Genomic DNA, 27,567 nt, shown 5'->3' with positions numbered 1-27,567 from the left:
GGGGAACCCTAAGGAGGCCCGAAGCCCCCTGGCAGCCAGCTGGGCCAGGCCGCTCAGGGCAGTGCAGCCAGGCGAAAGGCTGTGGCCGGCCGGCCCGTGTGTAGCTCTGCTCTTCCGGAGCCCTGCGGGCTGGCCGGGGGACCCTGGCAGGCAAGAGCTGGCTGGCCTGGGTAGCCCAGACAGGCCAGCAGCCACCCGGCCAGGCTAGGTGCTGGCTGCCTGCTCGGGAAGGCAGTGCAAGGCCCAGGCCGCCCTGCCGGAGCAGATCCCGCCTGGCTGCTGTGCCCGAAGCGGCAGCCTGGTTGTCTGCCTATGGGGTCTCTATGGGTGTCTTCCCCTATGGGGGCTCTCTGTGTCCCTGTGTGTCCCTGTGGGGTCTCTATATGATTTCTCTGTGTCCCTACTGGGTCCCTATGTGTCCCTTTGATGTCTCTATGTATCCCTATGGGGTCCCTATGGGGTCCCTGTCTGTCCCTATGCTGTCCCTGTGGGGTGTCTCTTGTGTCCCTGTTGGGTCTCTGTGTCTCCCTCTTTGTCCCTAGGGGGTCTCTGTGGGGTCCCATGTCTGCCCACAGGCTCTGATGGACGCTCTGATGCCCTCCCGCAATGCTTTCTCCCTCCACCGGCGCAAACAGACGCAGTGATGCCATCGCAGGCAGTGTGGGGATGTTGAAAGGATGTTTATTGATGGTTCTGCCCCTCAACATTTCGCTCCAGGTCTCCTCGGTTGGTCTGCAGAAGGGAAGGCTGCGGGGTGACGGCGTCGCAGCCTTCCATCCCGAAAGGGAGCCTGCGGATGGGAGGGGAGTCAGTTCTGATGGCGTGGCTGATGGTCAGCCAAGGGAAGCGGTGCCGAGTGGAAGATGGGATGTTGGGTCAGATCGCTGTGCGCAGAGCTGCGGGAACAGGATGCCCAGGGAGGGAGGCTGTGGGTGCCCCGTCCCTGGAGGCCGGGTCGGACAGGGCCCTGGGCAGCCCGCTTGTGTTGGAGATGCGCTGCGGCTGGGATTCACGCCTCTGTTCTGCGGCCTCCGCACTGGGCGCACCATGCCCGCCTCAGCATGGCCAGCATGGGGCACCTCCTGCGGGGGGGGGCCTCGCTCTGCGCGGCCTGACTCTCGGGAGCCTCCGTTTCTTCCCGTAGGGGCGGCAGGGATCCAGAGCGGTGGACGGGAGGCTCCTCGGGTAGCCTGGGCTCCGCACGAGGCACTGATGCTGCCGCCTGCTCCAGCGCTTCTTGCGCCGCCCTCTTCTTCTTCACCCTCTGCCTGAGGAGCCACACCGAGTCGCACGCCAGCGGGAGCCTGGATGCTCTGCCGTGCGGCTCTGTGAACGCAGCCCTGGAGGCAGATCTTCGGGAGCCTCCTTGGAACGCTGCTATCCTCAAGGTGATCTGAGAGGGCGAGTGCTTGGCCGCCGGCAGGATTCGCACCGCACCCGCACGATGGGCTTTTCCTTCTCCCAGTTCCTCGGGGAATCTCACGTGTTTGCCTTCCGGTGCTCGGCGCAGATCTTGCTGGCTCCACGTTCCTGCCTCCCCCTGCGGCTGGCAGCTCACCGGCTGCTCCTGGGCTTCGGGCAGCGGCTGGATCGGCGGCAGCAGACTGGAAGGACAGAGCGGGAGGGGGCCACGTGAGTGGCCGATGGCTTCGGGCCGCACGCCGGCAGCCTGAGCCGGGAGCCTGGGCCGCAACATAGCCCTGCCCACAGGCTGCTCGCCGGCTGCCCCGTGGCTCCTGAGACGCGCAGAGGGGCGGCCCTGTGAGCCGGGGGGTCCCGGTCCTCATCCCCACCAACAGGGACCCTTTGGGCTGGGGAATGGGCTCTCATCGGGTCGCCCCCGTGTGCACGGCAGGCCGGAGCCTCCAGCCTCACCTGGCCTTGGAGCTCTCCTTCAGCAGCAAGCTCCTGATCCGCCGGAGCTGTCCTCCATCCATGCTGTCTGAGCTCAGCCGCTTGATGAAGGTCGGCCGGGCAGCAAATCTCACTGCAATGGGGAAGGGGAGGCGTCGGCTTTGGGAAAGAGGAGCCGGGGGGCGACGACTAGGTGGCGGGGTGACTTTGGGGGCCGGATCCTTCGGTCGGGGGAGGGCAGGGCATGAGATCAGCCCGGACCAAGCCGGGGCCAGGGGCACGGCACAGCCAGCGCCTTTGTTTGGGAGAGGCCGGCAGTCGCTGATGGGAAGGGGCCGGGGGCCGATGGCTTTGGGGCCGTGCTGAGCTGGCGGGAAGCTGTGCCGCCATCAGACCCCTGGGCTGATGGTCAGCGGGGCATTTCCCAGCTCCGCTTGGCTGCCCGTGCCGCGGGAAGGAGCTGGCGGCTGCTTTACCTTTCTTGCCCTGGTCGAGAGGTGCAAGAGGTGGCAAAGCGTCGTCTTGCTTTGTTTTCTCCCGACCAGAGAGGCTCGCTGAGGCCTTGCGGCGCATTGTGGGCGGTGCTTTGGGCACCAACTCCATGTGAAACCTGCGCGAGAGGAGAAGACAGGGAGTGGTGTGACGCAGCGCTCCAGCGCTCCTTGCTGCTCTCTGGCCGTCTGCTCTCAGGCACGTTGTCACGCTGCGTGCAGGACGCTGCTTTCTAAAGCCTCGAGCAGGGTCCGTCGGGACGGGGGCAGGGGAAATAGCTTCCAAGGGCAGGAGGGAAGGTTTGGGTCAGACGTAAGGAAGGAGCGCTGGACAGAAGGGCGGCGAGGCACCGCAGCATCTTGCCCAGAGAGCTGGCGGACGCCCGGACGGGCAGTCGAGGCCTGCTGGACCAGGCTCAGAGCAACCTCCTCTGGGGTCCCTATTCCCCGCAGGGGGGTGGGCGAGGTGCCTTTCGGGGTTCCGTCCAGCCCAGCTCAGTCTGCGATCCCACGACACACGCTCACGGGCAGGACAGGCACGGACACGAGGAACAAGCGCTGCGCAACGAGAGCCGAGCGGCCGCACCAGGCAGCAGCCACAGCCACCAACGCACTCACATGGGAAAGACGATGAGGCAGCCGGAGAGCGCCAGGGAGGCCAACGGTGCTGCCGGGGACACCACCGCGTCCAGCAGCCAGGGGGCCTGCGGGGGAGAAACGGGGAGGAGGTGGGACGTCCTGGTCACGGCTGAGGCGCCGGGGACGCGGGGAGCCCGAGGCAGGGAGAGCCGGCAGCAGCTCGGCACTCACACGGCCCGAGCGGCCGGCAGCTCCTGGTGGGCCGCGTGCGGGCACCGCGAGGTCACGGCTCTGCCTGGGCCGCGCAGAAATGGCGGCTCACCTTGAGAGCAGCTCTGCTGAGCTCCTCTTTCCCAGACAGCTGCTCCAGGAAGCCGTAGTAGAATCTCATATGGAACGTCAGCCCGTCTATGAGCAGCACGCCGACGTCCTTCAGCACGACGGCTACGTTCTGCCCGTCCCGCAGGCAGCCGGAGAGCAGGGACACGGTGCTCTGGATGCCGGTCCTCAGGCTCTGCCAGCTCACGGCGGCACCTGCGGCCGCCTTGCTGTATATCAGCGGTTCCAACTTCCTGTGCACTGAAAGATGCGAGGGACAGAATTGACGGCAGGGTTGGTTTCCCACAGGCGCTTCCCTAGAAGAGCTGCTGGCGGAGCTCAGCCGGAACAGCCCCGCGTTCGGACAGGCTCCTCAGAGGGGGAGCTTTGCTGGTGGGCACAGAGGCAGCGGCCCTCGGCCCCGTCCACGCAGCCGGAAGCAGCGGAATCCCCCCTCCTACCTGGCAGGGACTCCCTGCGGGCCTTGAGGTGGTGCGTGGCCACGAGGTTGGCGGCCAGGTGGAACACGGGCCACCGCAGAGTCACGGTCCCGTCCTCGGTCCAGACGTCTTTGGAGACGGTGTCAAAGGAGCCGAAGGTGGGAATCCAGACCCCCTGTGGGCGAAAGAGAAAGGCAGGGCAGAAGGGTTACGGGCCGGCCGGCGGGAAGAGCCGCAGGGGCTCCGACGCAGGGACAGAGCTCAGGAGCCTCTGCCGCCACTCAGAGGCACGAGCCGGGGCGTCGGGAATGGCTTTGGGAAGGGCCGCATGGCGCTCTCCTGCCCCTTGCCCTCCCAGATGCGGCACAGCAGGCGGGGCGGAAGCGGCTTCGCGGGATCCAGAGGCTTCCAGAGAGTGGCATCGGCCCCGAGATCCGACAGCGCCCGGCACGAGGGATCGTGCGTCTGCAGGGAGCCCGTAGGACGCCCAGGAGAGAAGTGCGGCGGGAGTCTCCCGCTGCGTATGCAGGGAAAGCCTCAGAGGAAGCCCAGGCCGGACGGGGAGAGGAGGAACCGCCGGCCGACGCACCTTGTGTGCCACGAGCTGCTCCCGGACGTAGGCGGCCACCGCGTCCCAGACGGCGACTCGCTCTGCAGGGCAGAGGAAAAGCAGGTCACGCTCCGATCTGCCGCTGCCCGGCGCCCCTCCGGCTGCCAGGCGGGAGCGAGGCGGCAGAGCGACGCGCCGTCTCAGCACCAAGGGCGGCTGCAGCCCCGCTCCGAGCTGGCCGCGGCCCCGCACACCTTTGCTGTCCGTGTCCATGGGTCCGGAGGCGCGCCCCGCTGCGGGGCCGGCCTCACTCCTCCTGTTCCGCCTCGTGCCGGCGGCTCGCTCCTCGTTCGCGCCAGCCATGCTGGAGCTCCTCCTGCGGATGCGTCTGCTCTCGGCCAGATGCTCCTTCAGGATGTGGGACCCGCCGCCGCGCTCCGCCTTTATACCCCCCTGGGCGCCCGTGTCACAAACGTCGTCGCGGCGACGCCATGACGGCGCTTGTGAGGCCCATTGTGATGCATTGTGAGGCGGTGGCTGCTGCCCGGCCCGGCTGGGAGTGCCGGCCCCCCTCTGCCTGCTCTCCCTTCGTTCCTCTGCTCTCCATGCCATCGGCATCCTCAGCAGCCCTGTGCTCCAGACCCCTCACCACTTTCGTTGCCCTTCTCTGCACATTGGGGCCTCAACGTCTTTCCTGCAGTGAGGGGCCCAAAACTGAACACAGCGTTCGAGGTGTGGCCTGTATGTGGTCCCCATGGCACCCTATGGATACTTATGGCACCCAAGGATGGACTAGGGAGCCTCGTAGGTCTCCATGGCACCCTATAAATCCTAATGCATCCCTAAGGCACCCTACAGGTCCCCATAGCACTCTATGGATCCTAATGGGTCCCCCTGGTTCCCTAAGGATCCTAATGGGTCCCTAAGGCACCCTACAGGTCCCCATGGCACCCTATAGATCCTAATGGGTCTCTAAAGCACCCTATGGGTTTCCCCGGCACCCTATGGATCCTAATGGTTCTCTAAAACACACAATGGGTTCCCATGGCACTCTATGGATCCTAACAGATTCCCCTGGCACCATGGCACCATATTGATCCTAACCGGTTCCCCTGGAACCCTATGAATCCTAGTGGGTCCCTAAGACACCCTATGGGTCCCCCTAGCACCCTACGGATCCTAATGGGTCTCTAAGGCACCCAATGAGTCACCATGGTACCATATTGATCCTAAACGGTTCCCCTGGCACCCTATGGGTCCTAATGGGTCCCTAAGGCACCGTACGTTCCCCATAGCACCCTATGGATCCTAATGGTTCATGAGGCACCCTCAGGATCCTATGTGTCCCTATGGCACCCTATGAATCCTAAGGGGGCCCTAAGGCACCCTATGGATCCTAATGGGTCCCTAAAGCACCCTAAGGGTTTCCCTGGCACCCTATGAATCCAAATGGGTCCCTAAGGTACCCTACAGTTCCTTGTTGCACCCTATAAATCCTAACAGGTCCCAAAGGCACCCTCGGGGTCCTGAGGCACCTTACGGATCCTAATGGTCCCTAAGGCATCCTGTGGGTCCCAGTGGGTCCCTAAGGCACCCTATGGATCCCTATGGGTCCCTAAAGCAACCTACGGATCCTAATGTGCTAATGGGGACTCTATGGAACCTAATGGGTACCTAATGTTCTAAGGCACTCAATGGTTCCCCATGGCACCATATTGATCCTAACAGGTTCCCCTGGCACCATAAGGATTCTAATAGGTCCCTTAGGCATCCAATGTGTCCCAATGGGTCCCTAAGGCACCCTAAGTGTCCTAATGGGTCCCTAAGTCACCCTACAGGTCCTCACAGCACCCTATGGATCCTAATGGTCCATAACGCACCCTGAAGATCCTTACAGGACCCTATGGCACCCTATAAATCCTTATGGGTCTCTAAGGCACCCTAGGGGTCCTGAGGCACCCTATGGACCCTAATGGGTCCCTAAGTCACCCTATGGATCCTAATGTGTCCCCATGTCACCCTCTGGATCATAATAGTTCCCTAAGGCACCATACAGTTGCCCATGGCACCATATTGGTCCTAACAGGTTACCCTGGCACACTATGGATCCTAATGTGTCCCTAAGGCACCCTAAGGGTCCTAATGGGTCCCTAAGGCACCCTACAGGTCCCCATGGCACCCTATGGATCCCTATGGGTCACTAAGGCACCCTAACGGTCACCATGGCACCTTGTGGATCCTAATCAATCCCCATGGCACCGTATGGGTCCCCGTGGCACCCTATGGATCTTAATGGGTCCCTAAGGAACCCTGTGGATCCCCATGGCACCCTATGGATCCTAATGGGTCCCTAAGGCACCCTAAGGGTCCTAATGGGTCCCTAAGGCACCCTACAGGTCTTCATGGCACCCTATGGATCCTTATGGGTCACTAAAGCACCCTAAGGGTCACCATGGCACCCTGTGGATTCTAATCCATCCCCATGGCACCCTATGGATCCCTATGGGTCACTAAGGCACCCTACAGGTCCCCATGGCACCCTGTGGATACCTATGGGTCACTAAGGCACCGTATGGGTCCCCATGTCACCCTGCAGATCCCAATGGTCCCTAATGCCGAGCAGAGGAGGACGCTCACCTCCCTGCCCCATTTCCAATGCAGGCCAGGATGCCGTTGGCCCTTTGGCCACCTGGGCACGCCGTCAGCTCCTGTTGAGCCGAGCACCAACCAGCACCACCAGGTCCTTCTCCTCTCCACACTCCTCCAGCCGCTCGTCCCCAGCTCTCTGACTGTCCCCCCTCGGAATCGCTGGGGGCAAATTCGGAGCAGCGTCCCAGACTGAGTCTGGAGCCGTCCCAGGAGGGTCTGGTAGGGTCCAGGCAGTCCTCATGTGGGTCTCAGTCGTGGTGGAGTCATCCAGAAGGGTCCCAGAGGTGTCCTGGGGTGTCCAGGGGGGGCTCGTGTGAGTCTGGGGGGTCTGGCCAGCTTACAGCATCTGCTGTAAGAGGATCACAGCACTTCCATCAGTGGGTTGGACTCTCACCCACAACACACACAAGACACAGAGGAGAGGAAGAGAGGCCAGAGCAAACGGAGTTACTGAGAAGAGAAATAAAAGGAAGAGGAATCATTCCTGTGTTCTGCTGAAGTCAAATTCTTCTTAAGGCAGATTTCTTGTTGCAGCTCGACAGTTTAGGGACACGCAGGAACATTTTCAGGACGTTTCTGTACTGTCTGCTTCCTCCCAGCTGCTCTGAGATACCCAACAGGCGTCAAGGGGGGATCAGTCCTTAAAGGCACTCGGAAAATCCCACTGTTGGTGTCCACATGGATGAGTTGACCTTTGTGAAGCAGCAGAGAGACTTGCGATGGTCAGGAAGGAGGCCTTCGTGCCTCCTGACAGCAAACCTCTGCTGCCAAAGCTCCCTGTGGCCAAGCACGCCGTGCCATAAGGCACCCAGCTCTCTCACCTGGCTGGGTCTGTAAAGCACAGCATCGTAGAACGGTTTGGGTTGGAGGGGACCCCCGAGATCATCGAGTTCCAAGCCCCTGCAGAAGGGGCTCTCTGCTTTCCATGCTAGACCGTTGCTCTGCATCCACAGTCTCTCTGGGCAGCTGTTCCAGCCCCTCTCCATCTCTCGGTGCAGAACTTCCCCCTGACGTCCAACCTCCATCTCCCCTCCCTCCACTCCAAACCGTTTCCCCTCGTCCTGCTGCCATCTCCCCTTCCCCAGACTTCCCTCCCCTCCTGTCTGCAGGCTCCCTTGAGCTGCTGCACGCTGCAGTGAGCTCACCCCGCAGCCTTCTTTCCTCCAGGCTGAACAAGCCCACGTCCCTCAGCCTGCCTTTGCAGCCCCCTGACCAGCTGCAAAGCCCCGCACCGCTCACCTGCTTCCAACCCCCTGCTGCGTGCAGGTCGCCAACCAGCAGCCCAGGCTGCCCAGAGCCACATCCAGCCTGGCCTCCACTGCCTGCAGGGCTGGGGCACCCACAGCCTCCTTGGGCAGCCTGTGCCAGTGCCTCACCGCCCTCGGGGGGAAAATCTTGCTCCTAATATCTAACCTAAATCTCCTGTCTCACTTTAAAACCATTCCCCCTTGTCCTGTCACCATCCACCCTCACACACAGCTGTTCCCCCTCCTGTTTATACACTTCCTTCAAGCACTGCAAGGCCACCATGAGGTCTCCCTGGAGCCTTGTCTTCTCCAAGCTAAACAAGCCCAGCTCCCTCAGCCTTTCCTCACAGCAGAGGTGCTCCAGCCCTCCGATCATCTTAGAGGTGGTGCTGCATATCAGTGTGCATTGCACGTGGGTGTGTGCAGGGTGTTTGCACGTGAAAGTTACTTTTGCGTGTGTGTGTGTGTGTGTGCGCACGGCTGTGTGCAGGGCTGCAGCTCCGCTCGTGCCTTCATGCGTGTTGCCGTGCAAAGGGGTGGGTTTGCACACGGGTGTGTGTGTGCGCCAACACGGGGCTGTGCATCGAGGTCTTTGCACAAGGCTGTGTGGTTTTGCACACGGTTGTGTGCACACGGATGGAGTGTGCACACAGGGCCGTGCGAGGATGTGCTTGTGCGTGTGGATGCACAGCGGTGTGTGCAGGGAAGTCCTTGCACGTGGGTGTGCGGTTCTGCACAGGGCTGTGCACACAGCTCTGCGTGCAAGGGAGCAGCGGAGGTTCCTGGGAACAGGAGATGCCTGGGAGAGGCAGAACTCACACCAGAGTGCCGGAGAGCACAGGGCCGGGAAGCACAGCTCCGCAGCACTGCGCTGTGCACAGCAGCCTGCAGGATGGCACCGACGGAACCAGGACACGGCGTCACACCGGGCGCTGCAAAGGAAAAGCTCCATCGCAGCCCACACAGGGACAGGCAGGCAGGCGCTGGGGAGGGCTGCACGACAGAGGGGCACCTTCTGAGTGCCACGACCTGGAGCGCTGTCTGTGAGCAGAGCAGTGCCGGGATGGCAGCGTGGCGCTCCTAAGTGCAGAGATGCTGCTCTGGACCAACAGCCCAGAGGAAACGCCGTCCTTTTGGGGAACTTGGCTCAGTGTACACTCAGCATAAAGCAAAAAGTACTCAGCGCTGCCCTGGGAAACTCAGCCATCTCTACGGCATCGTTCTCTGAGTTAGCATGCCATGTTTTTATTGACTATAACCAAAGTTGGAGTGCCGAGTTGGGCGGCACTCGGAGCGCTGCCCTGCAACGCCGCGCACTGCAGCGCTGCCTGCTGATGCTCCTCTTCTCAGTCGTGTAGCTGCAGCTTCTGCATCATCTCCACCAGGCTGTTCATGGCGGAGGACTGGAAAGAAACAGAGCGAGTGTAGAAACAGGACAGCGCTTCCTTGGGAAATCTCTTCCATGTCTGACAGACGGAGGCCCTGACAACAACAAGAGCCGCGTCTGTGCTCACCGAGGACTCACCTCTGCACGTGCAGCTGCGGCTCTCAGAGAAGCCTTCTTCAGTTCTGCTCTCCTTTGTTTTTGGCGTTGTCTTCTTGCTATCAGGCAAGACAAAAGAGGAATTTCTTTTGTCAACAGCAGAACTGCAGAAACGTGGGTACCATAAAAGCAGACGGCAGAAAAAAGACAAAGGAAATTGGACGAGGAACCCCCCAGTGAATGACATTTCCAGTGGGACGTGCAGAAGACCACCATGCAGTTAAAGAGACGGGGTTGCACATTCTGGCACCTGGCTGCCTTCAGACTTGGCAGCCTTCAACCCATTTCCCCTCGACACAAAAGGAAAAGGCAAAGCAGACCCTGAGCAAACTCAGCGTGCTGGCAAAGGGCAGCAGCTCAGCACAGCGGTACACAGCCCTGCTCACCTCTGCGCCCGGAGCTCCGCGCTGCGGCAGGCCCAGGCTGCGCTGCTGGAGCCGGCACGCTGCCTCCGCTCTCAGCCCTGGCTCTCTTGTGGGCAGGCAGCTGCGCTGCTGCTGGTGTCCCTTCCTCCAAGGCCTTGCGTTTGCATCCAGCCTGGGCCTTGCAGACGGAGCGGGGGCACGCGGCAGGGGAAGCTCTTCCCCCTGTGCTGGGACCTGCTCTGCCAGGAAGCCCTCCAGCCTGGAGAGGAGCTGGAGCTCTCTCAGGGAGACAAGCTCTCTCGGAACGCCCCTGCTGCACCACCTTCACGTGGAGATGGCCGTTTGGCTCAGCACCGATCTCTGCGAAAAGACAAGAAGCAACGAGATTGAACCAGGGCGCACTGCTGCTTTCAGTCTGCAGAATGGGCCGCGATGCTGGCACATCTCATCTGGAGTGTTCACAGTCACGGAGCTTGGGATCTCAGGTGAACTGTGGGCTCCCATTTCTAATCAGTGCAGGAATGCTCACTGTGGTTGTGACCACAACCAGCACACAGTGACAACAGTCCCAGGAAAGAACAGGCAGAAAGCCTGATTAGAAAGGCAGTGCACCAAGCCCCGATGCCTGCTGGGTGTCTGTACCTCTCTTGGGTGCCACGTCCCATTCTGTGCTCCTGCCCTGCCTTTCCGCATGGCTGCGCTTCAGAGGGAGGCTGGCATCAGCTTCTGAAGAAAGAAAGCAGGAAAGACATGAAGAGCAGCTCCTTGGAGGAAGACTTGGGCACAGTCAGACACAAACTGCTGCTCTTCAAGCGCAGTTTCTTCAATTTCCTTTCCACTGCTACAGCCTTGTGCCACTTGTGCAGTCAGCACAGATCTGCAGCACCCTTTCCTCTCTCCTCCATCACACACAGCCCTGCACGCAGCCCTGCTTAGAGGCAGCACCCACAGCACAGCTCACAGGAGCTCCTTACCTGCGGAGGCTTTCCGCTTCCCCCCGGGCCCAGCACCATCCCACGGACGCGCAGGCTCCGTCCCTGCAACAACAGATCCAGTGTGACTGCACAGACACCAGGAGCAGCGCTGTCCTGTCAACCCACACCCCCCCCAAATCCAAAAGACGCTGTTCTACAGCCAGAGCAGAAACTGATGTTCAAACTGCACTGCGCTCACACAAAGCACTACTGCTCTCCTTCCTGTCAGATGGCAGCAGAGGAACCCCGGACTGCCTGACAGCTCTGCATTCTGCAGAGCAAAGCTGCACCAGCAAACAAAACGCTACCGGGTGCAAACGTCGAGACACGGATCTCTTGTCCCTGGAGGGAATGCGCTCAGCTCTGAGCAGCACCACTTGCACACAGACTTCTGTCTCGCTGCTGCCATCGGCTGTCGCTGTCGGCCTTTCTCACGCTTCCACCGTGGTTACTGGACATCCCTACAGCACTGCACCCGCTCAGAAGTCACACTCCACATTCATCCCTCCATCCTTCACGACAGAGGACTGCAGAAACTTACTTTTGCGCGGCAGTGAGGACGGCCCGTCCCCATCGCGTCCCTCTGTGCGCTGCCAGGCGCCGTGGGATCTCTGGCAGCCTGCTGGCTGCTGCTCCCCAACGCGGGGAACCGCGCCGCGCTGCTTCTGAGGAGAGAAAGAAGAAACGTTGGAGGGAACGGGCAGCCAAGGTTTGCAGACAGCTTCCAGGTCGGGCCAGAGGTGGGACGGCAGAGTGCTGACACGTTCTTGATCACTAAGGGAAAATACGGCCTGAGCCGTGCCCACGCCATCAGCAGCGCGCGCAGCATCCAACTGGTTCCTGAGGTCCCAAAGGACCTGCAGGGCTCCCCCTGCTCCAGCCGTTCCCTTCAACATGAGAAAAAGGAAGAGCCAAGCCAAGGAAACCCAGCCGTACCTTTCCTCTCCCAGAGCAGGAAGCGAAACTGCGGTCGTCCCCTGCCTGAGACATGGCCGCTGTCTCTGGGGAAGCTGAAGTTCCGAGGGCTGCGCGCAGGAACTTCTCTGCTCTTGGATCGAGCTGCTTCCCTCTGTCTTTGATTGCCTCGGTCTCTCAAAATCTCCTTTTGGACAGGAACCCTGCAGAAAGGATCCACCAGTGAAACATCAGGAGGAAGAAGCATCTTCCCAGCTTTCTTCTTCGTCTCTCGAGGAGGGCAGCGTCTGGACGTCAGCTGGCTGCCAGAGCTGCCTGCCACCAGGTCCAGTTTGGGTCTGACTGCCACGGCTTGTGCCAGCAAGCGCCCTTCTCCATCTCCTCAACAGCTCTGCACCCAGCCCCCCGTGGGGCAGGGGGCACGAGCTGTGCTCTGAGAAGCTTGTGCTCTCCCTGCTTTTCAATGTGCGACGTGAAGGCGGGGCTCAGCCGTGAATTTCCAGGGGAGGAAGGACAGCTCATCATCCTCACTGAAACGTGGGATGGAAGCTGAACAAGAACCATTTCCCCTGCAAACAGCCGTGCTGAGGGGCACCGCCGGAGCTGGCAACTGCTCCCCAGCCCAGCTTTTCTGCTGAGACACCTCCCGGCACCCAGCCGGCACCAACCCAGCTCACCTGGTCACTGCCCAGCCGGAGCGGTGCCCAGCTGACGCACACGCCGCAGCGCTGCTCCCAGCGGGCTCTCAAGGAAGATCTCTCAAGGAAAGCACAGAGCTCAGTCTAAGTGTGCACCACGCTCACCAGACCACCAGCTCTGCTCCCAGCTGGGCCACAAACGCTCCCAGCCCGGCCACCATTGTGACCTCAGCGAGTGCCTGCATCACCGCTGCGCTTGCATCATAGGCAAAGGAGTGGTCACCCCCCAGATCCAAAGTGTAGGAAACAGGAGACTCACCTATGGGGTGAATGGGGTTCATGGAATGGGGCTTAATTGAAGTAAAGCAACAGAGAAGTGAAGATGACCCTTGTGCAGCCCAGTAAAAACCCAGTATGGCCTCGTAGTGGTCAGCGGGGTCCCAGAGGAACAAGTAGGAGCTGGGAGGAGTGCCCAGCAGTACGGACCAGAAACGTGCAGCATGGCCAAGTGACAACCAGTACGGAGCAGCATGGCCTCAGAGCGGTCAGTGCAGCCCTACAGGAATCAGCCGAAAGCAACAGGAAGGCACAGCTGTGCCCAGGGCCAGTGCCGGCCTCTGCCTCTGGCTTTAGGCCCTATGGGTCCCCATGACACCCTATGGATCCTAACGGGTCCCTCAGACACTCTACGGGTCTTTGTGGCACCCTATGGATCCTAAAGGGTCCCTAAGGCACTCGATGGGTCCCCATGGCACCCTATGGATCCTAATGGGTCCCCATGGCACCCTATGGATCCTAATGGCTCCCTAAGGCACTCTGTGTGTCCCCGTGGAACTCTATGCATCCTAACGGGTCCCTAAGGCATCCTATGGGTCCCCATAGCACCCTATGGATTCTAATGGGTCCCTAAGGCACCCTATATGTTTCCATGGCACCCTATGGCTCCTAACGTGTCCCTAAAGCACCCTGTGTGTCCTTGTGGCACCCTATGGGTCCCAAAGCCACCCTAAAAATCTAGTGGGTCGCTCAGGCACCCTCGGGGTCCCCATGGCACCCTATGGATCGTAACGGGTGCCTAAGGCACCCTATGGGTCCCCCTGGCACCCTATGGATCCTAATGGGTCCCTAAGGCACCCTACAAATCCAAATGAGTCCCTAAGTCACCCTACGGGTCCCCATGGCACCCTCTGGATCCTAATGGCTCCCTAAGGTACCCTGTGTACCCGTGGCACCCTATTGATCCTAATGGGTCCCTAAGGCACCCGATGGGTGCCCATGACACCCTATGGATCCTAATGGGTCCCCTTGGCAGTGTATGGATCTTAATGGATCCCTAAGGCACCCTATGGATCCCTAAGGCACCGTATGGATCCTAATGGGTCCACATAGCACCCTAGGGATCCTGATGTATCCCTAAGGCACCCTATGGATCCCTAAGGCACCGTATGGATCCTAATGGGTCCACATAGCACCCTAGGGATCCTGATGTATCCCTAAGGCACACTATGGATCCCTATGGCACCGTATGGGTCCTCATGGCTCCCTAAGGTACCCTGTGTAGCCGTGGCACCATATTGATCCTAATGGGTGCCTAAGGCACCCGATGGATCCTAATGGGTCCCCGTAGCAGCCTATGGATCCTAACGGGTCCCAAAAGCACCCTAGGGGTCCCCATGCCACCCGATGGATCCTTGTTGGTCCCTAAGGCACACTATGGGTCCCTATGGCACCCAATGGGTCTGAATGTGTCCCGAAGGCCCCTTACGGGTCCCCATGGCACCCTTTGGATCCTAATAGGACCCTAAGGCACTTGATGGATCCCCCTGGCACCCTATAGATCCTAATGGGTCCCCATGGCACCCTACGGATCCAAATGGATCCCTAAGGTACACTATGGGTCCCCATGGCACCTTATGGATCCTAACAGGTCCCTCAGGCACTCTACGGGTCCTTTTGGCACCCTATGAATCCCACTGGGTCCCTAAAGCACACTATGGGTACCCATGGCACCCTACAATTCTAATGCGTCCCTCAAGCACCCTAGGGATCCCCATGGCACCCTATGGATCCTAATGGGTCCCCCTGGCACCCTATTCATCCTAATGGAACCCCATGGCATTCTATAGATCCTAATGGGTCTCTAAAGCTCCCTATAGGTCCCCATGGCACCCTAAAATGCTAGTGGGTCCCTCAGACACCCTAGGGGTCTTCATTCCCTATGGATCCTAATGGGTCCCAAAGGCACCCTGAGGGTCTCAGTGGCACCCTGTGGGTTCTAATGGGTCTCTACGGCACCCTATGGATCCTAATGGGTCCCCTTGGCAGCCTATGGACACTAACGGGTCCCAAAAGCACCCTATGGGTCTCCATGGCACCCTATGGATCCTAATGGGTCCTTAAGGCACCCCATGGGTCCCCATGGCACCCTATGGATCCTAATGGGTGCCAACGGCACGCTATGGGTCCTCATGGCACCCTATGAATCCTAATGGGTCCCTAAGGCATCCCATGAATCCCCATGGCACCCTACGGATCCTAGTGGGCCCCTAAGACACCCTATGTATATTAATGGAACCCTAAGACACCCGATGGGTGCACATGGCACCCTATGGATCTTACTAGGTCCCTAAGGCACCCTATGGATCCCCAAAGCACCCAATGGATCCTAATGAGTCCCCCTGGCATCCTATAGATCCAAACGGGTCTCTAAGGCACCCTACGTGTTCCCATTTCAACTTATGGATCCTAAAGGGTCCCTATGGCACCCTATAGATCTTAATGGGTCCCTCAGGCACTCTACAGGTCCTTGTGGCACCCCATGGATCTTAATGGGACCCTATCGCATCCTAGGGGTCCCCATGGCACCCTATGAATCCTAAAGGGTCCCTGAGGCACTCTGTGGGTCCCTGTGGCAACCTGTGGATCCTAATGGTCTGTAAGGCACGCTATGAGTCCCCCTGGCACCCTATGGATCCTAGTGTGTGCCTAAGGCACCCTATGGGTCCTTATGGCACCACACAGAACCCTAATGGGTCCTTAATACACCGTATGGATCCTAACAGGTCCCTCAGGCACTCTACAGGTCCTTGTGGCACCGTATCGATCCTAAAGGGTCCCTAAAGCACGCTATGTGACACAATGCCACCCTAAAATTCTAGTGGGTCCCTGAGGCATCCTAGGGGTCCCCATGGCACCCTATGGATCCTAATGGGTCCCTAAGGCACCCTATGGGTCCTCATGGCACCCAATGGATCCTAACGGGTCCCCCTGGCACCCTACAAATCCTAATGAGTCCCTAAGGCACACTGTGAGTCCCCGTGGCACCCTATATATCCTCATGGGTTCTTAAGGCACCCTATGGATTCTAATGGGTCCCCATAGCACCCTGTGGATCCCCGTGGAACCCTATGTTCCCCTGGCACCCTATGGATCCTAATGGCTTCCTAAGGCACCCTACGAGTCCCCATGTCACCCTGCGGATCCCAATGGTCCCTAATGCCGAGCAGAGGGGGACGCTCACCTCCCTGCCCCATTTCCAATGCAGGCCAGGATGCCGTTGGCCCTTTGGCCACCTGGGCACGCCGTCAGCTCCTGTTGAGCCGAGCACCAACCAGCACCACCAGGTCCTTCTCCTCTCCACACTCCTCCAGCCGCTCGTCCCCAGCTCTCTGACTGTCCCCCCCCGGAATCGCTGGGGGCAAATTCGGAGCAGCGTCCCAGACTGAGTCTGGAGCCGTCCCAGGAGGGTCTGGTAGGGTCCAGGCAGTCCTCATGTGGGTCTCAGTCGTGGTGGTCATCCAGAAGAGTCCCAGAGGTGTCCTGGGGTGTACAGAGGGGGCTCGTGTGAGTCTGGGGGGTCTGGCCAGCTTACAGCATCTGCTGTAAGAGGATCACAGCACTTCCATCAGTGGGTTGGACTCTCACCCACAACACACACAAGACACAGAGGAGAGGAAGAGAGGCCAGAGCAAACGGAGTTACTGAGAAGAGAAATAAAAGGAAGAGGAATCATTCCTGAGTTCTGCTGAAGTCAAATTCTTCTTAAGGCAGATTTCTTGTTGCAGCTCGACAGTTTAGGGACACGCAGGAACATTTTCAGGACGTTTCTGTACTGTCTGCTTCCTCCCAGCTGCTCTGAGATACCCAACAGGCGTCAAGGGGGGATCAGTCCTTAAAGGCACTCGGAAAATCCCACTGTTGGTGTCCACATGGACGAGTTGAAGCAGCAGAGAGACTTGCGATGGTCAGGAAGGAGGCCTTCGTGCCTCCTGACAGCAAACCTCTGCTGCCAAAGCTCCCTGTGGCCAAGCACGCCGTGCCATAAGGCACCCAGCTCTCTCACCTGGCTGGGTCTGTAAAGCACAGCATCGTAGAACGGTTTGGGTTGGAGGGGACCCCCGAGATCATCGAGTTCCATTCCTGCAGAGGGGGCTCTGCTTTCCACGCTGGAGCAGCAGCCCGTTGTGCTGAGCTTTCTGAAGCCCCTTCCAGTCTCAGCAGGGAATAAAGCAGCCCGGGTGGAATGGATGCACTGGGGCTCTCTGAGGACACGAGGAGCCTTGGGAGCACGGCAGATGGGTCAGATACGACGCCATCCTCAAGGCAGCAGCCGGCTTCCAGCAGGAACACATACAGCATCCGTGCCACCAGGTTCCTTTAGGAGTTTAATGGAGAAGAAGGCGTCCGGAACAACGCAGCAAGTCCACGGCCAGAACTGAATACGAAGGGAAGCCTTGCAAACCTTCACCGCCCTCTTGAGTTCTGCACACCATACCTGGTGCTGGCAGCCATTGTCCCAATGATCCCCTCTCAGAATTCCCACTTGGCTCCCACTTCCAGCCATCGATCAAACCCGAGAAGGCCACAAAAGGAGAAAGCAGCTGGCAGAAGGCACGGCCTGCGAGGACAGAAGGAACTGAGCTGCTCACCGCTTCCCTTCAGCGCTGAAACTTGGGCCCCCCGCATTGCTGCCTGAGGCCACAAGAGAAGGATTCCGCACAGACAGCCTGGCACCGATGCACACGCACAGCTGAAAGGAAACCACCCAACATCACAGGACCGTTGCTCTGCATCCACAGCCTCTCTGGGCAGCTGTTCCAGCCCCTCTCCATCTCTCGGTGCAGAACTTCCCCCTGACGTCCAACCTCCATCTCCCCTCCCTCCGCTCCAAACCGTTTCCCCTCGTCCTGCTGCCATCTCCCCTTCCCCAGACTTCCCTCCCCTCCTGTCTGCAGGCTCCCTTGAGCTGCTGCACGCTGCAGTGAGCTCACCCCGCAGCCTTCTTTCCTCCAGGCTGAACAAGCCCACGTCCCTCAGCCTGCCTTTGCAGCCCCCTGACCAGCTGCAAAGCCCCGCACCGCTCACCTGCTTCCAACCCCCTGCTGCGTGCAGGTCGCCAACCAGCAGCCCAGGCTGCCCAGAGCCACATCCAGCCTGGCCTCCACCGCCTGCAGGGCTGGGGCACCCACAGCCTCCTTGGGCAGCCTGTGCCAGTGCCTCACCGCCCTCGGGGGGAAAAACTTCCTCCTCCCTCCCATCTGACCTCAACCTCCCCTGGCTCAGTTTAAGCCGTTCCCCTTGTCCTGTCACCACCAGCCCTCCCTTCTCCCCTCCCTCCCCCCCTCTCTTCACCTCTTCCCTTCCACCCTTCCCCCCCCTCCTCCATCTTCCCCTCGCCGCATCTCCCTGCGGATCTCCCCCCCCAGCCCCACTCCCGGCCGCCATCCCCGGAGCTCCGCCTTGCCCCGCTCGCTCCCGCGCCTCCGCACCCCATCCCTGACGGCTCTCCGTTCGCCCCCCGGGGGCTTCGTGCGGCCGCGTTGCCGTGGCGACGGCGCGCCTCCCTCGTTGCGGCGCGGGAAGCCGCCCCCGCGGCGACGGCGCTTGCGCGGCGGCGTCTCCATAGCGACGGCGCCGTCCTCGCCGAGTGACGTCATCGCGCCGCGACGCCAGGAGGCGGCGGCGCAGGAGCGGAGCGGGGCCCCGCGGCGCGGCCCCGGGACTCGGAGCGCCGGCTCGGGGCGGGTTGACTTGGCGTTCGTGCGAGGAGCGAAGCGTACGAAGGATGGCGAACCTGCAGCACTGAGGCGGTGAGGAGCCGGGGGAGAAAGAGAGCAGCGTCGGCAAGAGGGGAAAACAGGGAGCGCGGTTCTCTCTGCGCTCTGCTGCTTGCAGGGACCCCACAGGGACACACAGAGACGCCATAGGCACCTCATAGAGACACACAGAGGCACATAGGGACCCCATAGGGACACGCAGGGACCCCATAGGGACCCCACAGGGACCAAGAGGGACACATAGGGACCCGATAGGAACACAGAGGGACACAGAGAGACCCCACAGAGACGCAAAAGGGACACAGAGAGACTCCGTAGGGACCCCATAGGGACACACAGGGGCACATATGGACCCCACTGGGACACAGAGAGACCCGTTGGAGACTCCATAGAAGCCCCATAGGGACACGCAGGGACCCCATAGCAGCCCTCAAAGCGCTGACCTGGGGAACCCTAAGGAGGCCCGAAGCCCCCTGGCAGCCAGCTGGGCCAGGCCGCTCAGGGCAGTGCAGCCAGGCGAAAGGCTGTGGCCGGCCGGCCCGTGTGTAGCTCTGCTCTTCCGGAGCCCTGCGGGCTGGCCGGGGGACCCTGGCAGGCAAGAGCTGGCTGGCCTGGGTAGCCCAGACAGGCCAGCAGCCACCCGGCCAGGCTAGGTGCTGGCTGCCTGCTCGGGAAGGCAGTGCAAGGCCCAGGCCGCCCTGCCGGAGCAGATCCCGCCTGGCTGCTGTGCCCGAAGCGGCAGCCTGGTTGTCTGCCTATGGGGTCTCTATGGGTGTCTTCCCCTATGGGGGCTCTCTGTGTCCCTGTGTGTCCCTGTGGGGTCTCTATATGATTTCTCTGTGTCCCTACTGGCTCCCTATGTGTCCCTTTGATGTCTCTATGTATCCCTATGGGGTCCCTATGGGGTCCCTGTCTGTCCCTATGCTGTCCCTGTGGGGTGTCTCTGTGTCCCTGTTGGGTCTCTGTGTCTCCCTCTTTGTCCCTAGGGGGTCTCTGTGGGGTCCCATGTCTGCCCACAGGCTCTGATGGACGCTCTGATGCCCTCCCGCAATGCTTTCTCCCTCCACCGGCGCAAACAGACGCAGTGATGCCATCGCAGGCAGTGTGGGGATGTTGAAAGGATGTTTATTGATGGTTCTGCCCCTCAACATTTCGCTCCAGGTCTCCTCGGTTGGTCTGCAGAAGGGAAGGCTGCGGGGTGACGGCGTCGCAGCCTTCCATCCCGAAAGGGAGCCTGCGGATGGGAGGGGAGTCAGTTCTGATGGCGTGGCTGATGGTCAGCCAAGGGAAGCGGTGCCGAGTGGAAGATGGGATGTTGGGTCAGATCGCTGTGCGCAGAGCTGCGGGAACAGGATGCCCAGGGAGGGAGGCTGTGGGTGCCCCGTCCCTGGAGGCCGGGTCGGACAGGGCCCTGGGCAGCCCGCTTGTGTTGGAGATGCGCTGCGGCTGGGATTCACGCCTCTGTTCTGCGGCCTCCGCACTGGGCGCACCATGCCCGCCTCAGCATGGCCAGCATGGGGCACCTCCTGCGGGGGGGGGCCTCGCTCTGCGCGGCCTGACTCTCGGGAGCCTCCGTTTCTTCCTGTAGGGGCGGCAGGGATCCAGAGCGGTGGACGGGAGGCTCCTCGGGTAGCCTGGGCTCCGCACGAGGCACTGATGCTGCCGCCTGCTCCAGCGCTTCTTGCGCCGCCCTCTTCTTCTTCACCCTCTGCCTGAGGAGCCACACCGAGTCGCACGCCAGCGGGAGCCTGGATGCTCTGCCGTGCGGCTCTGTGAACGCAGCCCTGGAGGCAGATCTTCGGGAGCCTCCTTGGAACGCTGCTATCCTCAAGGTGATCTGAGAGGGCGAGTGCTTGGCCGCCGGCAGGATTCGCACCGCACCCGCACGATGGGCTTTTCCTTCTCCCAGTTCCTCGGGGAATCTCACGTGTTTGCCTTCCGGTGCTCGGCGCAGATCTTGCTGGCTCCACGTTCCTGCCTCCCCCTGCGGCTGGCAGCTCACCGGCTGCTCCTGGGCTTCGGGCAGCGGCTGGATCGGCGGCAGCAGACTGGAAGGACAGAGCGGGAGGGGGCCACGTGAGTGGCCGATGGCTTCGGTCCGCACGCCGGCAGCCTGAGCCGGGAGCCTGGGCCGCAACATAGCCCTGCCCACAGGCTGCTCGCCGGCTGCCCCGTGGCTCCTGAGACGCGCAGAGGGGCGGCCCTGTGAGCCGGGGGGTCCCGGTCCTCATCCCCACCAACAGGGACCCTTTGGGCTGGGGAATGGGCTCTCATCGGGTCGCCCCCGTGTGCACGGCAGGCCGGAGCCTCCAGCCTCACCTGGCCTTGGAGCTCTCCTTCAGCAGCAAGCTCCTGATCCGCCGGAGCTGTCCTCCATCCATGCTGTCTGAGCTCAGCCGCTTGATGAAGGTCGGCCGGGCAGCAAATCTCACTGCAATGGGGAAGGGGAGGCGTCGGCTTTGGGAAAGAGGAGCCGGGGGGCGACGACTAGGTGGCGGGGTGACTTTGGGGGCCGGATCCTTCGGTCGGGGGAGGGCAGGGCATGAGATCAGCCCGGACCAAGCCGGGGCCAGGGGCACGGCACAGCCAGCGCCTTTGTTTGGGAGAGGCCGGCAGTCGCTGATGGGAAGGGGCCGGGGGCCGATGGCTTTGGGGCCGTGCTGAGCTGGCGGGAAGCTGTGCCGCCATCAGACCCCTGGGCTGATGGTCAGCGGGGCATTTCCCAGCTCCGCTTGGCTGCCCGTGCCGCGGGAAGGAGCCGGCGGCTGCTTTACCTTTCTTGCCCTGGTCGAGAGGTGCAAGAGGTGGCAAAGCGTTGTCTTGCTTTGTTTTCTCCCGACCAGAGAGGCTCGCTGAGGCCTTGCGGCGCATTGTGGGCGGTGCTTTGGGCACCAACTCCATGTGAAACCTGCGCGAGAGGAGAAGACAGGGAGTGGTGTGACGCAGCGCTCCAGCGCTCCTTGCTGCTCTCTGGCCGTCTGCTCTCAGGCACGTTGTCACGCTGCGTGCAGGACGCTGCTTTCTAAAGCCTCGAGCAGGGTCCGTCGGGACGGGGGCAGGGGAAATAGCTTCCAAGGGCAGGAGGGAAGGTTTGGGTCAGACGTAAGGAAGGAGCGCTGGACAGAAGGGCGGCGAGGCACCGCAGCATCTTGCCCAGAGAGCTGGCGGACGCCCGGACGGGCAGTCGAGGCCTGCTGGACCAGGCTCAGAGCAACCTCCTCTGGGGTCCCTATTCCCCGCAGGGGGGTGGGCGAGGTGCCTTTCGGGGTTCCGTCCAGCCCAGCTCAGTCTGCGATCCCACGACACACGCTCACGGGCAGGACAGGCACGGACACGAGGAACAAGCGCTGCGCAACGAGAGCCGAGCGGCCGCACCAGGCAGCAGCCACAGCCACCAACGCACTCACATGGGAAAGACGATGAGGCAGCCGGAGAGCGCCAGGGAGGCCAACGGTGCTGCCGGGGACACCACCGCGTCCAGCAGCCAGGGGGCCTGCGGGGGAGAAACGGGGAGGAGGTGGGACGTCCTGGTCACGGCTGAGGCGCCGGGGACGCGGGGAGCCCGAGGCAGGGAGAGCCGGCAGCAGCTCGGCACTCACACGGCCCGAGCGGCCGGCAGCTCCTGGTGGGCCGCGTGCGGGCACCGCGAGGTCACGGCTCTGCCTGGGCCGCGCAGAAATGGCGGCTCACCTTGAGAGCAGCTCTGCTGAGCTCCTCTTTCCCAGACAGCTGCTCCAGGAAGCCGTAGTAGAATCTCATATGGAACGTCAGCCCGTCTATGAGCAGCACGCCGACGTCCTTCAGCACGACGGCTACGTTCTGCCCGTCCCGCAGGCAGCCGGAGAGCAGGGACACGGTGCTCTGGATGCCGGTCCTCAGGCTCTGCCAGCTCACGGCGGCACCTGCGGCCGCCTTGCTGTATATCAGCGGTTCCAACTTCCTGTGCACTGAAAGATGCGAGGGACAGAATTGACGGCAGGGTTGGTTTCCCACAGGCGCTTCCCTAGAAGAGCTGCTGGCGGAGCTCAGCCGGAACAGCCCCGCGTTCGGACAGGCTCCTCAGAGGGGGAGCTTTGCTGGTGGGCACAGAGGCAGCGGCCCTCGGCCCCGTCCACGCAGCCGGAAGCAGCGGAATCCCCCCTCCTACCTGGCAGGGACTCCCTGCGGGCCTTGAGGTGGTGCGTGGCCACGAGGTTGGCGGCCAGGTGGAACACGGGCCACCGCAGAGTCACGGTCCCGTCCTCGGTCCAGACGTCTTTGGAGACGGTGTCAAAGGAGCCGAAGGTGGGAATCCAGACCCCCTGTGGGCGAAAGAGAAAGGCAGGGCAGAAGGGTTACGGGCCGGCCGGCGGGAAGAGCCGCAGGGGCTCCGACGCAGGGACAGAGCTCAGGAGCCTCTGCCGCCACTCAGAGGCACGAGCCGGGGCGTCGGGAATGGCTTTGGGAAGGGCCGCATGGCGCTCTCCTGCCCCTTGCCCTCCCAGATGCGGCACAGCAGGCGGGGCGGAAGCGGCTTCGCGGGATCCAGAGGCTTCCAGAGAGTGGCATCGGCCCCGAGATCCGACAGCGCCCGGCACGAGGGATCGTGCGTCTGCAGGGAGCCCGTAGGACGCCCAGGAGAGAAGTGCGGCGGGAGTCTCCCGCTGCGTATGCAGGGAAAGCCTCAGAGGAAGCCCAGGCCGGACGGGGAGAGGAGGAACCGCCGGCCGACGCACCTTGTGTGCCACGAGCTGCTCCCGGACGTAGGCGGCCACCGCGTCCCAGACGGCGACTCGCTCTGCAGGGCAGAGGAAAAGCAGGTCACGCTCCGATCTGCCGCTGCCCGGCGCCCCTCCGGCTGCCAGGCGGGAGCGAGGCGGCAGAGCGACGCGCCGTCTCAGCACCAAGGGCGGCTGCAGCCCCGCTCCGAGCTGGCCGCGGCCCCGCACACCTTTGCTGTCCGTGTCCATGGGTCCGGAGGCGCGTCCCGCTGCGGGGCCGGCCTCACTCCTCCTGTTCCGCCTCGTGCCGGCGGCTCGCTCCTCGTTCGCGCCAGCCATGCTGGAGCTCCTCCTGCGGATGCGTCTGCTCTCGGCCAGATGCTCCTTCAGGATGTGGGACCCGCCGCCGCGCTCCGCCTTTATACCCCCCTGGGCGCCCGTGTCACAAACGTCGTCGCGGCGACGCCATGACGGCGCTTGTGAGGCCCATTGTGATGCATTGTGAGGCGGTGGCTGCTGCCCGGCCCGGCTGGGAGTGCCGGCCCCCCTCTGCCTGCTCTCCCTTCGTTCCTCTGCTCTCCATGCCATCGGCATCCTCAGCAGCCCTGTGCTCCAGACCCCCTCACCACTTTCGTTGCCCTTCTCTGCACATTGGGGCCTCAACGTCTTTCCTGCAGTGAGGGGCCCAAAACTGAACACAGCGTTCGAGGTGTGGCCTGTATGTGGTCCCCATGGCACCCTATGGATACTTATGGCACCCAAGGATGGACTAGGGAGCCTCGTAGGTCTCCATGGCACCCTATAAATCCTAATGCATCCCTAAGGCACCCTACAGGTCCCCATAGCACTCTATGGATCCTAATGGGTCCCCCTGGTTCCCTAAGGATCCTAATGGGTCCCTAAGGCACCCTACAGGTCCCCATGGCACCCTATAGATCCTAATGGGTCTCTAAAGCACCCTATGGGTTTCCCCGGCACCCTATGGATCCTAATGGTTCTCTAAAACACACAATGGGTTCCCATGGCACTCTATGGATCCTAACAGATTCCCCTGGCACCATGGCACCATATTGATCCTAACCGGTTCCCCTGGAACCCTATGAATCCTAGTGGGTCCCTAAGACCACCCTATGGGTCCCCCTAGCACCCTACGGATCCTAATGGGTCTCTAAGGCACCCAATGAGTCACCATGGTACCATATTGATCCTAAACGGTTCCCCTGGCACCCTATGGGTCCTAATGGGTCCCTAAGGCACCGTACGTTCCCCATAGCACCCTATGGATCCTAATGGTTCATGAGGCACCCTCAGGATCCTATGTGTCCCTATGGCACCCTATGAATCCTAAGGGGGCCCTAAGGCACCCTATGGATCCTAATGGGTCCCTAAAGCACCCTAAGGGTTTCCCTGGCACCCTATGAATCCAAATGGGTCCCTAAGGTACCCTACAGTTTCCTTGTTGCACCCTATAAATCCTAACAGGTCCCAAAGGCACCCTCGGGGTCCTGAGGCACCTTACGGATCCTAATGGTCCCTAAGGCATCCTGTGGGTCCCAGTGGGTCCCTAAGGCACCCTATGGATCCCTATGGGTCCCTAAAGCAACCTACGGATCCTAATGTGCTAATGGGGACTCTATGGAACCTAATGGGTACCTAATGTTCTAAGGCACTCAATGGTTCCCCATGGCACCATATTGATCCTAACAGGTTCCCCTGGCACCATAAGGATTCTAATAGGTCCCTTAGGCATCCAATGTGTCCCAATGGGTCCCTAAGGCACCCTAAGTGTCCTAATGGGTCCCTAAGTCACCCTACAGGTCCTCACAGCACCCTATGGATCCTAATGGTCCATAACGCACCCTGAAGATCCTTACAGGACCCTATGGCACCCTATAAATCCTTATGGGTCTCTAAGGCACCCTAGGGATCCTGAGGCACCCTATGGATCCTAATGGGTCCCTAAGTCACCCTATGGATCCTAATGTGTCCCCATGTCACCCTCTGGATCATAATAGTTCCCTAAGGCACCATACAGTTGCCCATGGCACCATATTGGTCCTAACAGGTTACCCTGGCACACTATGGATCCTAATGTGTCCCTAAGGCACCCTAAGGGTCCTAATGGGTCCCTAAGGCACCCTACAGGTCCCCATGGCACCCTATGGATCCCTATGGGTCACTAAGGCACCCTAACGGTCACCATGGCACCTTGTGGATCCTAATCAATCCCCATGGCACCGTATGGGTCCCCGTGGCACCCTATGGATCTTAATGGGTCCCTAAGGAACCCTGTGGATCCCCATGGCACCCTATGGATCCTAATGGGTCCCTAAGGCACCCTAAGGGTCCTAATGGGTCCCTAAGGCACCCTACAGGTCTTCATGGCACCCTATGGATCCTTATGGGTCACTAAAGCACCCTAAGGGTCACCATGGCACCCTGTGGATTCTAATCCATCCCCATGGCACCCTATGGATCCCTATGGGTCACTAAGGCACCCTACAGGTCCCCCATGGCACCCTGTGGATACCTATGGGTCACTAAGGCACCGTATGGGTCCCCATGTCACCCTGCAGATCCCAATGGTCCCTAATGCCGAGCAGAGGAGGACGCTCACCTCCCTGCCCCATTTCCAATGCAGGCCAGGATGCCGTTGGCCCTTTGGCCACCTGGGCACGCCGTCAGCTCCTGTTGAGCCGAGCACCAACCAGCACCACCAGGTCCTTCTCCTCTCCACACTCCTCCAGCCGCTCGTCCCCAGCTCTCTGACTGTCCCCCCTCGGAATCGCTGGGGGCAAATTCGGAGCAGCGTCCCAGACTGAGTCTGGAGCCGTCCCAGGAGGGTCTGGTAGGGTCCAGGCAGTCCTCATGTGGGTCTCAGTCGTGGTGGAGTCATCCAGAAGGGTCCCAGAGGTGTCCTGGGGTGTCCAGGGGGGGCTCGTGTGAGTCTGGGGGGGTCTGCCAGCTTACAGCATCTGCTGTAAGAGGATCACAGCACTTCCATCAGTGGGTTGGACTCTCACCCACAACACACACAAGACACAGAGGAGAGGAAGAGAGGCCAGAGCAAACGGAGTTACTGAGAAGAGAAATAAAAGGAAGAGGAATCATTCCTGTGTTCTGCTGAAGTCAAATTCTTCTTAAGGCAGATTTCTTGTTGCAGCTCGACAGTTTAGGGACACGCAGGAACATTTTCAGGACGTTTCTGTACTGTCTGCTTCCTCCCAGCTGCTCTGAGATACCCAACAGGCGTCAAGGGGGGATCAGTCCTTAAAGGCACTCGAAATCCCACTGTTGGTGTCCACATGGATGAGTTGACCTTTGTGAAGCAGCAGAGAGACTTGCGATGGTCAGGAAGGAGGCCTTCGTGCCTCCTGACAGCAAACCTCTGCTGCCAAAGCTCCCTGTGGCCAAGCACGCCGTGCCATAAGGCACCCAGCTCTCTCACCTGGCTGGGTCTGTAAAGCACAGCATCGTAGAACGGTTTGGGTTGGAGGGGACCCCCGAGATCATCGAGTTCCAAGCCCCTGCAGAAGGGGCTCTCTGCTTTCCATGCTAGACCGTTGCTCTGCATCCACAGTCTCTCTGGGCAGCTGTTCCAGCCCCTCTCCATCTCTCGGTGCAGAACTTCCCCCTGACGTCCAACCTCCATCTCCCCTCCCTCCACTCCAAACCGTTTCCCCTCGTCCTGCTGCCATCTCCCCTTCCCCAGACTTCCCTCCCCTCCTGTCTGCAGGCTCCCTTGAGCTGCTGCACGCTGCAGTGAGCTCACCCCGCAGCCTTCTTTCCTCCAGGCTGAACAAGCCCACGTCCCTCAGCCTGCCTTTGCAGCCCCCTGACCAGCTGCAAAGCCCCGCACCGCTCACCTGCTTCCAACCCCCTGCTGCGTGCAGGTCGCCAACCAGCAGCCCAGGCTGCCCAGAGCCACATCCAGCCTGGCCTCCACTGCCTGCAGGGCTGGGGCACCCACAGCCTCCTTGGGCAGCCTGTGCCAGTGCCTCAACGCCCTCGGGGGGAAAATCTTGCTCCTAATATCTAACCTAAATCTCCTGTCTCACTTAAAACCATTCCCCCTTGTCCTGTCACCATCCACCCTCACACACAGCTGTTCCCCCTCCTGTTTATACACTTCCTTCAAGCACTGCAAGGCCACCATGAGGTCTCCCTGGAGCCTTGTCTTCTCCAAGCTAAACAAGCCCAGCTCCCTCAGCCTTTCCTCACAGCAGAGGTGCTCCAGCCCTCCGATCA

The 27,567-nt window shown here is 61.0% G+C and overlaps 2 protein-coding genes across 10 annotated transcripts; both read right to left on the bottom strand.

Moving 5' to 3' along the window:
- Nucleotides 1-665: 665 nt before the first annotated feature.
- On the bottom strand, nt 666-26,050 carry LOC128074281 (coiled-coil domain-containing protein 81-like). Of its 9 annotated transcripts, none has more exons than XM_052669975.1 (9): nt 25,937-26,050; nt 4,487-4,732; nt 4,272-4,333; nt 3,704-3,857; nt 3,247-3,503; nt 2,964-3,049; nt 2,331-2,464; nt 1,876-1,987; nt 666-1,604 (listed from the first exon to the last, which is right to left on the bottom strand). In XM_052669975.1, exons 1-9 carry the CDS (start codon nt 25,947-25,949, stop codon nt 1,010-1,012), a joined length of 1,659 nt encoding a protein of 552 aa, XP_052525935.1. In that variant the 5' UTR covers nt 25,950-26,050; the 3' UTR covers nt 666-1,009. The 9 variants fall into 9 exon arrangements, with proteins under 9 accessions (XP_052525935.1, XP_052525932.1, XP_052525934.1 ...); XM_052669972.1 differs by having other exon boundaries at nt 4,487-4,926; nt 25,937-26,032; XM_052669974.1 differs by lacking the exon at nt 25,937-26,050 and adding an exon at nt 16,084-16,197.
- LOC128074282 (uncharacterized) lies at nt 19,729-23,934 on the bottom strand. The gene is made up of 8 exons (XM_052669979.1): nt 23,550-23,934; nt 23,335-23,396; nt 22,767-22,920; nt 22,310-22,566; nt 22,027-22,112; nt 21,394-21,527; nt 20,939-21,050; nt 19,729-20,667 (listed from the first exon to the last, which is right to left on the bottom strand). Exons 1-8 carry the CDS (start codon nt 23,911-23,913, stop codon nt 20,073-20,075), a joined length of 1,764 nt encoding a protein of 587 aa, XP_052525939.1. The 5' UTR covers nt 23,914-23,934; the 3' UTR covers nt 19,729-20,072.
- Nucleotides 26,051-27,567: the final 1,517 nt, after the last annotated feature.

The sequence above is a fragment of the Tympanuchus pallidicinctus genome, unplaced genomic scaffold, assembly GCF_026119805.1.
Source record: "Tympanuchus pallidicinctus isolate F22 unplaced genomic scaffold, pur_lepc_1.0 scaffold89, whole genome shotgun sequence".
Classification (NCBI taxonomy): Eukaryota; Metazoa; Chordata; class Aves; order Galliformes; family Phasianidae; genus Tympanuchus; species Tympanuchus pallidicinctus.
Note: the sequence above shows the minus strand (reverse complement) of the source record. Positions and strands in the feature narration are given on the sequence as shown.

Excerpts from the sequence above, each read along its gene's own strand:
- LOC128074281 (XM_052669972.1), bottom strand. The coding sequence starts at position 4,850 with ATGCCGATGGCATGGAGAGCAGAGGAACGAAGGGAGAGCAGGCAGAGG. Across the intron at positions 2,465-2,963 it reads TGCCTCATCGTCTTTCCCAT|GTTTCACATGGAGTTGGTGC; the intron begins GTGAGTGCGTTG and ends CCTCTCGCGCAG. Across the intron at positions 1,988-2,330 it reads TCTCGACCAGGGCAAGAAAG|TGAGATTTGCTGCCCGGCCG; the intron begins GTAAAGCAGCCG and ends TCCCCATTGCAG.
- LOC128074282 (XM_052669979.1), bottom strand. The coding sequence starts at position 23,913 with ATGCCGATGGCATGGAGAGCAGAGGAACGAAGGGAGAGCAGGCAGAGG. Across the intron at positions 22,567-22,766 it reads CCGCAGGGAGTCCCTGCCAG|TGCACAGGAAGTTGGAACCG; the intron begins GTAGGAGGGGGG and ends CGCATCTTTCAG. Across the intron at positions 22,113-22,309 it reads TCAGCAGAGCTGCTCTCAAG|GCCCCCTGGCTGCTGGACGC; the intron begins GTGAGCCGCCAT and ends TCTCCCCCGCAG.